General features: G+C 40.6%; 1 protein-coding gene across 4 annotated transcripts in view; it reads right to left on the bottom strand.

The window, feature by feature from the left end:
• The window catches only part of FBXW8 (F-box and WD repeat domain containing 8), a 118,822-nt gene that overhangs the window by 95,743 nt on the left and 10,632 nt on the right, over positions 1–12,447 (bottom strand). For 2 of the 4 annotated variants that reach the window (XM_003778132.5, XM_024257528.3), the window contains exon 2: positions 5,936–6,040. The exons of the other annotated variants lie outside the window; for them this stretch is intronic. In XM_003778132.5, coding sequence (XP_003778180.3) covers positions 5,936–6,040 — 105 coding nt within the window. The remainder of the gene's footprint in view (positions 1–5,935; positions 6,041–12,447) is intronic. 4 annotated transcript variants of the gene reach the window in all.

The raw sequence follows: 12,447 nt of genomic DNA, 5'->3' as shown, positions 1-12,447 counted from the left end.
TACCAATTTGGCATAAAGATCTAAGCAAACAGGTTTTCTCCAAGGGCATACATTTAGTTCATGGTGCCAATTCCACATAACTGGTCCAACTTCACTAAAATCCCAAGGCACCTAGATTAAAAGAGAGATGGAGAGAGAGAAAAAAAGCAAGCCCCTCTAAAATAAAATCATAAAGCAGCAGGACATTCCACAGAAGGATTTCCTCCCTATTTCAAAATAAAAACACCCCAAGAAACAAATGAAAATGCTACTTATTTTTATTACTTTGTGGTTTTAATTTTAATGATTGATGAAACAAAGCCAATTCTCCAAACTACTGGCCATCTATTGTCATTCTCATGTAAGAGCTCCATAAAAATCCTGACTTCACAGATCACAGCCAACTTAGTCACTGTACACTAATGGGGTTCTGTTTAAGAATATTTTCTACTCTTATATATGTGCTCTAAAAACTGGGTTAACAACAACAAAAAGCCAAATCCAACTGGCCATAGAAGGAAGAATTCTGGTGGACAATTGGACTACTGTGTTGCAAATTAAACTGTTCACACCTGCAGAATAATCTCACCAGCATAACCAATCTACCCTGTAATGCAGCCCCATTGTACCAAAAAGGGATCTCTTCTTCCACTAGATTCTATCTTTCTCTGATAAACTCTTTGGATGAGAAAACCAGCAGCAGATGTGAAAGCCACATGGCTCTCTACAAAGCAGGAGAGCAAAAAGCAATGTTAAAAGAAATGATTTCTTAAACAGCAGCTCGCTATCAAGAATGAAGATTTTATCATCTAATGCTGACTTTGTGTAAAGCAGCTAGCTATTAGACCCTGTTCCAAGACTTCGGCTAACAGCATCAGGCTGAAATCCAGGAACTGGCCTCATTTAGCTACACTCTTGTTTTCAACTCTTGGGAGCAGGGCCAATGTGTAAAGTTAGAATATAACAAATCAATTTTCCAAGGGGAAAGAAAACAATATAGGTACTCATGCTTAATGCAACTGATAGGCTCTGAGCACAGTTTACACCTCAGCACATTTTTTAAGTGAATTTTAGCCTTTAAATAATTTCCATCATTCCTAAAGACACACACTCTGCATCAAAAAATATCTGCCAATGCCCCCACTTAAGCAATACTGTAACAATAATCAAGAATATTAAAAATTCTTTCAAATTCATATTCAAGTAGAAAAACGATTTAAGCAAAATGCTTCACAAAGGAAGATTAGAAAGGCTGGGCACAGTGGCTCATGCCTGTAATCCCAGCACTTTGGGAGGCCAAGGCAGGTGGATCACGAGGTCAAGAGATGGAGACCATCCTGGCCAACATGGTGAAACCCCGTCTCTACTAAAAATACAAAAATTAGGTGGGCGTGGTGGCGCGCCTATAGTCCCAGCTACTTGGGAGGCTGAGGCCGGAGAATCACTTGAACCTGGGAGGCAGAGGTTGCAGTGAGCCGAGATCGCGCCACTGCACTCCAGCCTGGTGACAGCGAGACTCCGTCAAAGAAAAAGAAAGAGTAGAACACCATAAACTGTCTAAATGGTCCTGTATCATGTGTGATTTCACTGAACTGCCATAGAGGTAGCAAGCTCCAGAGTCTAAATTTGGGTAGTTTTCACCACTCTCAAACCGCCTTCATATGCTGAACTTCATAGTCTTGGTGGTGCTTTGAATTTTATGTACAGTTTTCCTACCAGTGAATTTTGCAAACCCTTTCTCTTGAAGCTGTAAACACCTGTGTAAAATGCATTATAGAATCCAGGGATGAAAATGCTAACCATTAAACAAACTAATTTTTTGGCAGTTATGGAGAATGGCTACTCCAGTGTCTCCTAGAGAATACAGTTGTCCATCAAAGGCCACACGGTTAGCAATCATACACCCATTTAACTTATGAAAAATCAACAGAAATCTATAAATGTAATACAATGCATTAACAGAATGAAGGAGAAAAATGATGTGATCACCTCAGGTACAGAAAAAGCATCTGACAAAATTCAAGATCCTTTCATGATAAAAACTCTTAATAAATGAGGTATAGAAGAAACATACTTTAACACAGTAAAGGCCACATGTGACAAAACTAAAGCTAAAGTCATACTTAGTAAAAAGTTGAAAGCTTTTCTTCAGGAATAAGACAAGGATGCACACTCTCACCACTTCCATTCAACATAGTACTAGAAGTCTTAGTCATAGCAATTAGGCAACAGAAAGAAATAAAAGGCATCCAAGCAGAAAGGAGGAAGTTAATCTGTTCCTGTTTACAGACAATATAAACATAAACATAGGAAACCCTAAATACTCCCCCAAGAAACTAATAAACAAATTCAGTGATGGGTACAAAATCAATATACAAAAATCAGTAAAGTTTCTATACACTAACAACAAGCTATCTGCAAAAGAAATCAAGAAAATAATCCCATTCACAATAGCCACACCAAAAATAAATACTTAGGAACAAATTCAACCAAGGAAGCTAAAGACCAGTATGCTGAAAACTATAAAACACTAAGGAGAAAACGGACGATACAAATAAATAGAAAGATATTCCATGTTCATGGATTGGAAGAATATTATCAAAATGTCCATACTACTCAAAGTGAGTGAAATGCAATCTCTATAAAAATTCCAAAGACATTTTTCACAGATACAGAAAAAAAAAGATAAAATTTGCATAAAAACACAAAACATTGCAAATAGCCAAAGCAATCCTGAGCAGAAAGAACAATGCTGGAGGCGTCACAATACCTCATTTCAAAATATACTACAAAGCTAGAGCAATGTACACAGCATGGCACTGGCATAAAAACAGATACATAGACCAGTAAAACAGAATTGAGAGCCCAGAAATAAGCCTGTGCATTTACAAGTCAATTGATTTTCAATGAAGGTGCTAACAACACACAATGGGGAAAAAAGTCTCCAATAAATGGTGTTGTGAAAATTGGATATCCACATACAGAAGAATGAAATTAGATCCCATCTCACACTATTATAAAGAAGTTAACTCTTACTTGAAGCCAGGAGTTCGAGACTAGCCTGGGCAACAAAGCAAGACCCTGTCCTTACAAAAAATTTAAAAGTTAGCTGGGCATGTTGGCATGAGCCTATAGTCCCAGCTACTCGGGAGGTTGAGGTGGGAGAATCACGTGAGCCCAAAAGTTTGAGGCTACAGTGAGCTACGATTGCACCACTGCATGCCAGCCTGGGCAACAGAGTGAGGCTCTGTCTCAATAAAAAAAATAAAAATAAATTCAAAATGGATTAAAATCTTAAACATAAGACTTGAAACTGTAAAACTATGAGAAAGAAACTTAGGGGAAAAACTCCATGACACTGGTATAGGTAATGATTTTTTGGCTATGACCCCAAAAGAACAGGCAACAAAAACAGACAAATGGGATTACATCAAACTAAAAAGCTTTTGCACAGCAAAGGAAACAATCAACAGAGTACAGAGACAACCTACAAAAGAGAAAAAGTATTTCCAAACCATATATCTCATAAGCAGTTAATATCCAAAATATTACATAAGGAACTCAAACAACTCAATAGCAAGAAGACAAAAAACCCAATTGAAAAATGAACAAAGGACCTGAATAGACATTTCTCAAAAGAAGACATACAAATGGCCAACAGGTATATTTAAAAATGCTCAACAATACTAATCATCAGAGAAATGCAAATTAAAACTAAACACCTGTTAGAATGGCTATTACCAAAAAGACAAAACAAGTGCTGGCAAAGACATGGAGAGAAGGGAACCCTTGCACACTGTTAGTGGGAATGGAAATTAGCACAGCCATTAAGGAAACAGAGGTTCCTTAGAATATTAAAAATAGAACTACCATATGATTCAGCAATTCTGGTTGCTGGGTATACATCCAAAGGAAGTGAAATCAGTTTGTCAAAGTGATCTCTGTACTGCCAGGCTCATTGCAACATTATTCACAACAGCCAAGATACAGAATCAACAGATAAATGATAGATAATGTGGTATGTACACACAATGGAATACTATTCAGCCTTTAGAAAAAAAAAGAAGGAAATCATGTCATTTACAACAACATGGTGGATGAATCTAGAGGGCATTATGTTAAGTGAAATAAGCCAGCCACAGAAAGACAAATATTGCGTGATCTCACTTAAATGTAGAATCTAAAAAAGTTGAGCTCATAGAAGTAGAGAGTAGAATGGTGGTTACCAGTGGCTGGCGGGGCAGGATGGGACACTGGAAAGATGTCAAAGGATACAAAATTTCAGTTAGATGAGAGAAATAAGTTCAGAGCTCTACTGTACAACACAGTGACTTTAGTTAATGATGTATACTTGAAAATCACTAAGAGAATAGATTTTAAGTGTTCTCACCACAGAAAATAAGTATGTGAGGTAACACATGTTAGTTACCTCAACTGAGCCATTCCACAATGCATAGATATTTCAAAAATCATGTTATACCTGATAAATATATATAACTTTATTTGTCCATTTAAAAAAATAAAATGAAATTTTTAAAAAAGAAAAATCAGTCCAGGTGCAGTGGCTCATGCCTGTAATCCCAGCACTTTGCGAGGCTGAGGTGGGTGGATTACTTGAGGTCAGGAGTTCAAGACCAGCCTGGCCAACATGACAAAATCCTGTCTCTACTAAAAATACAAAAATTAGCTGCGTGTGGTGGTATGAGCCTGTAATCCCAGCTACGTGGGTGGCTGAGGCAAAAGAATAGCTTGAACCCAGGAGGCGGAGGTTGCAGGAAGCCGAGATCGCGCCACTGCACTCCAGCCTCGGTGACAGAGCAAGACTCTGTCTCAAAAAAAGAAAAGAAAAATCAATCACACACTCTTGGCCAAAAAGACGAGAACAAAAGAACAATTTTAATGGCATAAACCTTTGCCTCTCTCAAAGTGCGGCCAAAGCCACACTGGCATCCCCTGCTTAGAAAGTAGACCATCAATAGGGCCGGGCGCGGTGGCTCATGCCTATAATCCCAGCACTTTGAGAGGCCAAGGTGGGCAGATCACCTGAGATCAGGAGTTTGAGACCAGCCTGGCCAGTGAAATTCCATCTCTACTAAAAATACAAAAATTAGCTGGGCATGGCAGCACGTGCCTGTAGTCCCAGCTACTTGAGAGGCTGAGGCAGGAGAACTGCTTGGGCCTGGGAGGCAGAGGTTGCAGTGAGCCAAGATCGTCCCACTGCACTCCAGCCTGGGTGACAGAGCAAAACTCCGTCTCAAAAAAAAAGAAAGTAGACTGTAAGGCCCCACCACAGACTTCCTGAATCTGAATCTGCATTTTATCAAGATTCCCCCATGATTCCTAAACACAATGCAGTTTGGCCTAAATGATATCTCCCACCATTCCACTCCACAGGCATATGCCCCAGAGTAAGCGTGAGACGGGTGACATTGATCTGTAATTCCCTTGGTGGGTCTCAGTTCTCACCTGCCTTGCACCTCACTGAGTGAGATCCTAAAGTTTAAAGGGTAATTTGGACTATACACCTAAAACGTGACTTCACCTAAAACATGTTCTGTCCTCGGGCTGACCCCTCAGCTACCAACCTAACAACAGGCTCGATTTAACCAAGGGCTCACATCTTTGCATTAAAAACTGTGAGTGCATTAACAGCACGGACAAGCTCAATAAAGGCTTAGCACCAAGTTGTCGGCCACCAGCACACTGCCATAGGTCAGAAATAACTCAGACTGCAGGGAGAAAAGAGCTCTTGGGTCACAGAAAGATACACACCGAGTAGTGATGTGGAACATAATCCTTTAAGGTCAAGGTGGCTTTCCTTCAAGTAAATTTGCCATCCAATTCATTAATTCTGCAAAGTTTATAATTCTGTGAGTAAATTTCTATTACCCAGGAGAGTCTTATACTTTAATCACACATTTAGGAAAATCTTGAACAACTGTTGGTGACACCTTACCTGTGCACATCTTCCTAGTTCTTTCCTGTCCAGATACTGAAATATATTGATTGCCAATTCGTAAGGCAGTTGGATATCAAAGAAAGGCACATCATTCATTTCATTCTGAGGGGGAAAAAAAAAGAACGGAAAGAAGTTTATAATTCTTAGATATGAAAATAACTCAAATTTACAGGCCCTTTAAATGACCAGAGATATTCTTAGGTGGTAACAAGATAGATGAGGCTGTTTCCCAGGAGGGAGGCATCCGTACTGTTTCACCAGGCGGTCATGGAACTATTTCAGAATGTGCCAGCCATCCTCCATTCTCTGACCCCCACAAGCCTTCACTCCTTATATTCACTTAGGAAACCCATATGACCATTTCGCATGGTGCTTCACAAAGCAGCAGGGGTGCTATCTTCCAGCCTGGTGTATGGCACAGGAATCACTGTCAAGGTCTGTGGAAAGCCTCCTGACCTCTAAGGAAAGGTGAGCAGCAGGCGGCCAACAAAGTGAGCCTTGAAATCAGGGAGGCCACCCCTCCTCCCAGGACAACCGCCACTACTCCCAACTAGGAAGGGAGTGAGCACACACAGCTAGAGAAAAGCTGCTTTAGGTCACTAAGGGGTTTTCACTGGGAAAAGAATAGGGCTATAAACATAAGCAAAAAGTAAACAAGCGGACACTGCTCTTGATGGAGATGAACGCCACCTCTCCTTGGCCACTGGAGAAGTGCAAGGTTTCCTAATGCTCTCAGGGGCTTACACTGGTTAACCTGAGCGGGCCAGTGCAAACAAAGCAGTTCTTCTTCGGTGTCATTTATTAATGCAGAGAAATCAGAGCTCGCCTGCCTTTGGATAAGCAATTAGAGATGAGGTAACGGGCTTTATTTGAGAGATAAGGCTGTCACTGACGATCCTGGTAGCAGAAAGAAATATGAGTGTGAAACAGAAAAAAAGCCAAGTGTATGTATGTACCCCTCTGCCTGTTCCCAATCCACCTGCCAAAGCTCACTTTGGTATGTGCTTCTGCAAAGCTAGGAAAAGCTGCACTCTGTGTCCCAACAGCAATCACTTAATAAAATCCATTTTTAATAAGCTTTGGCTGATATCAGTGACTTATTGCTTACAAACGAACTGTTAATTCACCACTCAAATACAGCGGTCTTATGTATTGCAAGGCTGCTGTCTCAAAACAAAAAAAAATCACCTCAGTGTTTTTTAAGGGAGTCCAAGCACTGATTTAGACCCTACCAAGACTCAGGGTAAAGATTTTTCTGGAATGAAGTTTCTGTTCATCTAGGAGTCTCGGGGCTAAAAGACAGCCCAGAGCATAAAAAGGAAATGTGGTATTTAACTGCAAAAACAGTGCAAAGGATGAAGGCCAAAAGGGATCTCTGGAGCAAAAAAAGAGTAAGAGCTGACAGCTCTCTGTGGGCAAAGAGAAGGAACAGAATGTTAAATCAAGAGAGAAATTTTGGCCATACAGAAAAAAACAGGAAAAAAAAATCTGCAAGTGTAATTAGAAGGCTCAAGGGTGCTTGCCTAAAAAAATAATGGAAAGTCATTGGTTTAATGTCAGCCTCCATCCCCTCCCACAACTAATTGGCTTCACTCATCAAGAAAAAGAGGCATCACTTTCTCTCTCAGCCCAGATACAACTTGAGACTCCTCAAATCAACACTGGAGGGAGTCACTGCTTGCCAAGGAAAGCCACACTCACGATGAAACTTTCATTTGCAATCGTGGTCTTCCTCCTGCTTTCTTTTTTGGATTATTTTGACATTGTGGAGAGGCCTACTTTACCTATTCGGTAAAGAAACAAGAGAAAAATGTTCCTTATCCTCCTACAACCAGAACAAAGGCAAGGAAAAGCCTGTGTTCATTGAAACTGAAGTCTCATTTAGCCTTTCACTGTTACAGACTTGCCAGGCACTGCTTTCTTCAATTGGTCCCATTTAAGACTCACTAGGAACTGGTTTCTGGACTTGACACTATTCTGATGAGGCAAAGGACATCATCATCTTTGTTTTTAGCTGTTCTAGTGCAGAAAAGTCACACCTCTGGTAACAGGAGCCTTCCATCTTTTGCCTACTCAGTTGGCCTGGCCTCCATCCTCATCATGGAAGGCAATGCCTGTATCTTGGCATAACCCTAGCCCTGCCACCAGTATCCTTGATCCCAACCACCATAATCTCTGGGATGCAAACCAGCATGGAGGTTCAGAGCAAAGATTCAAACTGATACACCTGTTCGGTCACCTTACCAACAAGCCACCAGGCTAAGTGCATCTGTGCTTTCTCATCTGTAAAAGAGATATAACCACTCTATGAAATAGGTATGCTATTAAGAATAAAAATGAGACCCCGTGCTGGTCTCACTGTTAATGCATGCATTATAATGGTTCTTGATCATTTACAAGTTCTGAAGGGCAACCACTGCTTCAAAGCATTGAATTGTAATTTTGTAAACGACATTACACAGCCAAACTTTAAAAAAAAAAAAAAAAGTCACTGTGCTCTCAGAATTATGATCTAAACTCCAAAAGAGATCAAGTCCCAGACTTTCATGTAGATGATCTTCCGTGTTGGCAACCACTGGAAAATGACAGGGAAAAAAAAGAAACCAATACACTAACGGAAGGTCCACATCTTAAGAAATATGTAGACTCCCCCAAGGTGAGGAGACCAAATGCTCAAGTTTCATGCTGCACACTTAGAGTAATTCTGGCAAGACATTCTATCAATGGTCCTTGCCATAGATACTGCAGTGGGTCACTCAGATCCCGCTTCCGGTCCCACTCATTCCCCTAGATGAAAATGCTGCCTGCTGTTGACTCACAGCTGAGTCCCTTCCTAGGCAATGCCTTTGGCCAAACAAGCTGCCTCACCCAGGTTGCATCCCCTCCCACCCCTCTAAGGCAGCCTGTATCCAATGACTAGTCCATGGCTGGGTACAAAGGCTTGGCCCCCTTGCTCAGTTCAGGACCTCTCTGAAAGGAAAACCCACTAAACCACCTACATGCAAATCCCCATTTCAGAATCTATTTTTTGAAAAGTTCAATCTTTTTTTTTTTTTAACTGAAGCGATAGACCTGACCCACGATAGTCCTATGTTCAATATATTCCCAAGGTTTCTTAAGTACACCTCCAGATACATTAGTCTAGGTAAGCTACTTCCTCTCCCCTACTTGAGGAGGATACTAGAATGCGGGTAAATGAGTGACATCACTCCACCAGACAAACCAGAGTAAATTCAAGGTTTAGTAACTAATTCATCAACTTCAGTTTGTTATTATTGGAAATATCATTTGAGAAACACCTTACAAGACACAGAGTTGTGAGCATATTTGGCCCTGTGGTTGAAAACACACCTCTTTTATTAGTGTGCATGATTTGACAAGGATATGAAGTCACATCCTGGACAAAAGCTGTGGTCTAGTAACCACATAAATCCTACTACTGTTGGGCAGCAGAATGTCTTAGGCACTCTGATTGAGTACTTCCTATAGTTCATAAATGTAGGTTAAAAACACTACTTGCTACTAGTGTGCAGAGAAATACCTTGTTATCTAAAACACACTATCAGACAGAGGTTGGTTAACGGATATAAAAGTGCAGCTAGACAGGAAGAATGAGTTCTGGTTCTCTGTGGCACTACAGGTTGACTATAATTCACAACAATTTATTGTATATTTTCAAATAGCTAGAAGGGCAGATTTTTAATGTTTACAACACAAATAATAAATGTTTTAGGTGATGGATACGTTAATTACCCTGATTTGGTCAATATACATTGTATACATATATCACACTGTGCCCCATAAATATGTACAATTATAATGTGTCCATTAAAAATAAATAAATAAATAAAAGATGCTATCAGTCTTCCACCTAGACTACTGCAAAGCACATAGCTATCCAAAAAGTTACGGGCCACATTAACCCAACTCTACACTGACTTAAAAACATGAAAATGGACAACCTGGCATTTCAGAAACAAAGATATTCCAAGAAGAAGGAAAAGGAATTAAAGACATTGGAAATATTAAAATAGAGAAATCTGGTCAAACTATAAAAATATCAACATGGCTACAATATTTACAGAAAGTAATTTTGGGCCGGGTGCAGTGGCTCACGCCTGTAATCCCAGCACTTTGGGAGGCCGAGGCAAGAGGATCACGAGGTCAGGAGATCGAGACCATCCTGGCTAACACGGTGAAACCCCGTCTCTAATAAAAAATAAATAAATAAATTAGCCGGGCCTGGTGGCGGGCACCTGTAGTCCCAGTTACTCAGAAGGCTGAAGTAGAAGAATGGCGTGAACTTGGGAGGCGGAGCTTGCAGTGAGCCGAGATCGTGCCACTGCACTCCAGCCTGGGCGACAGAGCAAGACTCCATCTCAAAATTAATTAATTAATTAATTAATTAAATAAAAATACAAAAAATTAGCCGGGTGTGGTGGCAGGCGCCTGTAGTCCCAGCTACTTGGGAGGCTGAGGCAGGAGAATCGCGTGAACCCGGCAGGCGGAGAATCGCGTGAACCCGGCAGGCGGAGGAGCTTACAGTGAACTGAGATCACGCCATTGCACTCCAGCCTGGGCGACAGGGCAAGCGAGACTCTGTCTCAAAACAAAAAAAAAAGAAAAGAATTTTGCAGTAGTTGAATAGCTCTCAGCAATGTGAGACTGGCCAAATTTATTCTATAGGAGACCAATAAATTCAAAATATTAGTATTCCTTCAATGTTAAGGAAAAGTATCTGTTTGTTAACATACAACCTTGCCTTTCATTCTTTGACAATGTCTCAGATATCGAATCTCTACCACTATTGGGGACTTTCGTCCTGTATTACACATCAAAATCACCTGTGGAATTAAAAAAAAAAAAAATGCCAAGGGCACTACCAAGACCTACTGCCCCGAATTTCCAGGGTTAGGGCTCAAGCACCTCTTTTTCTTTTGAGACAGAGTCTCGCTCTGTCGCCCAGTCTGGAGTGCAGTGGCACGATCCTGGTTCAGTGAAACCTCTGCCTCCCAGGTTCAAGCGATTCTCATGCCTCAACCTCCCAAGTAGCTGAGATTACAGGCACACATCACCACACCTAGCTAATTTTTGTATTTTTTAGTAGAGACAGGGTTTTGTCACGTTGGCCAGGCTGGTCTCAAACTCTCGGCCTCCACCTGCCTTGGCCTCTCAGAGTGCTGGGATTACAGGCGTGGGCCATTGCACCTGGCCTCAAGCACCTCTTTCTCAGGCGATCTTCATGCACACTAAAAGTTGAGAACACAACCCTACATCATAGGCAGATATAAAAATCTATCCATCCCCTTTTTCCTAGTCAAGGAAAAAAAAACACACACACACACACTCAAAGGGGTCATATTACTTGTTTAATTTAAAGTCAGTGAATACTAGATTTTCCCAAAGTCTACTGGACTTACTCCAAAAACGCTGAGAGAAATTGCAAAGAGATCCATCCCCAGGGAGGCTGATTTGTATTCCTATGTGCTAATGTAAGACTAATTCTGTAAATGGATTGGTTTTGTGCCTTACTGTTAGAAATTTAATCTGTCTTCTCTTGTTTAATAGAAGAACAGATAATTACTAAGAGCCAAAGCAGTAAAAAGTGAAGAAACTGACTTAAGGTTTTTGTTCCCAATGTACATCTCCAGGGCAAAAAGAACATGAAAGATCTCTCCGGGTGGTGGTTTAAGAAACTGAGAAAATGCACCTTGAGTTCAAAGAAGAGATTTGCAATAACATTTTTACTAAATCTATGACTGAAAGGAGACTGGTTTCTGTAGGCATTTATCTCAACTTTCCACGTACTGCAAAAGCTGAGTGGAGTAGACCCATATAATCTCAATCAGAAGAAATAGATGAGTTTCAGTTTCACCTGTGTCTTCTTTGAGAAGAAAAAAACTGGTTGGCTAGGGGAAAAAGGTCTGAAAGGCAGTCAAGATAAATAAGCATCCATTTATGATCCACAATTTGTCTCGAAATACATATTCTTATATACAAAAAGAAAAAAAAGTCAGAAATAGGCCAGGCATGGTGGCTCATATCTGTAATCCCAACACTTTGGGTGATTGAGATGGACAGATCATTAGGCGCCAGGAGTTCAAGACCAGCCCAGGTAACATAGTGAGACACTGTCTCTAGAAAAAATAAAAATAAATAAGCCAGGTGGCGTGCACCTATAGTTCCAGCTACTTAGGAAGCTGAGGTGGGAGGATAGCTTGAGTTTGGGAGGTCGAGGCTACAGAGCCATGATCACACCACTGCACTCCAGCCTAGGCAAAAGCGAGACAGAGCCTGTCTCAAAAAAAAAAGTCAGAAATACACCAAAATGTTAACAATGGTAGCCTCTAAGCAATTATATTACTAAAGATTTTTATTTTCTTCTATCTTCTGAATTTCCTAAATATTTCTACAGTGAGCACATGATATTTTCACAGACGGAGAAAAGCAACACATTTTTAAAGTAAGGTAACTTATGTTCAAAATACTATCTAAATTCAGGGCCACAC

This window comes from Pongo abelii, chromosome 10 (genome assembly GCF_028885655.2).
Source record: "Pongo abelii isolate AG06213 chromosome 10, NHGRI_mPonAbe1-v2.0_pri, whole genome shotgun sequence".
NCBI classification, from domain to species: Eukaryota; Metazoa; Chordata; class Mammalia; order Primates; family Hominidae; genus Pongo; species Pongo abelii.
The sequence above is the reverse complement of the archived record's forward strand: the minus strand, read 5'-3'. Positions and strand labels throughout refer to the sequence as shown.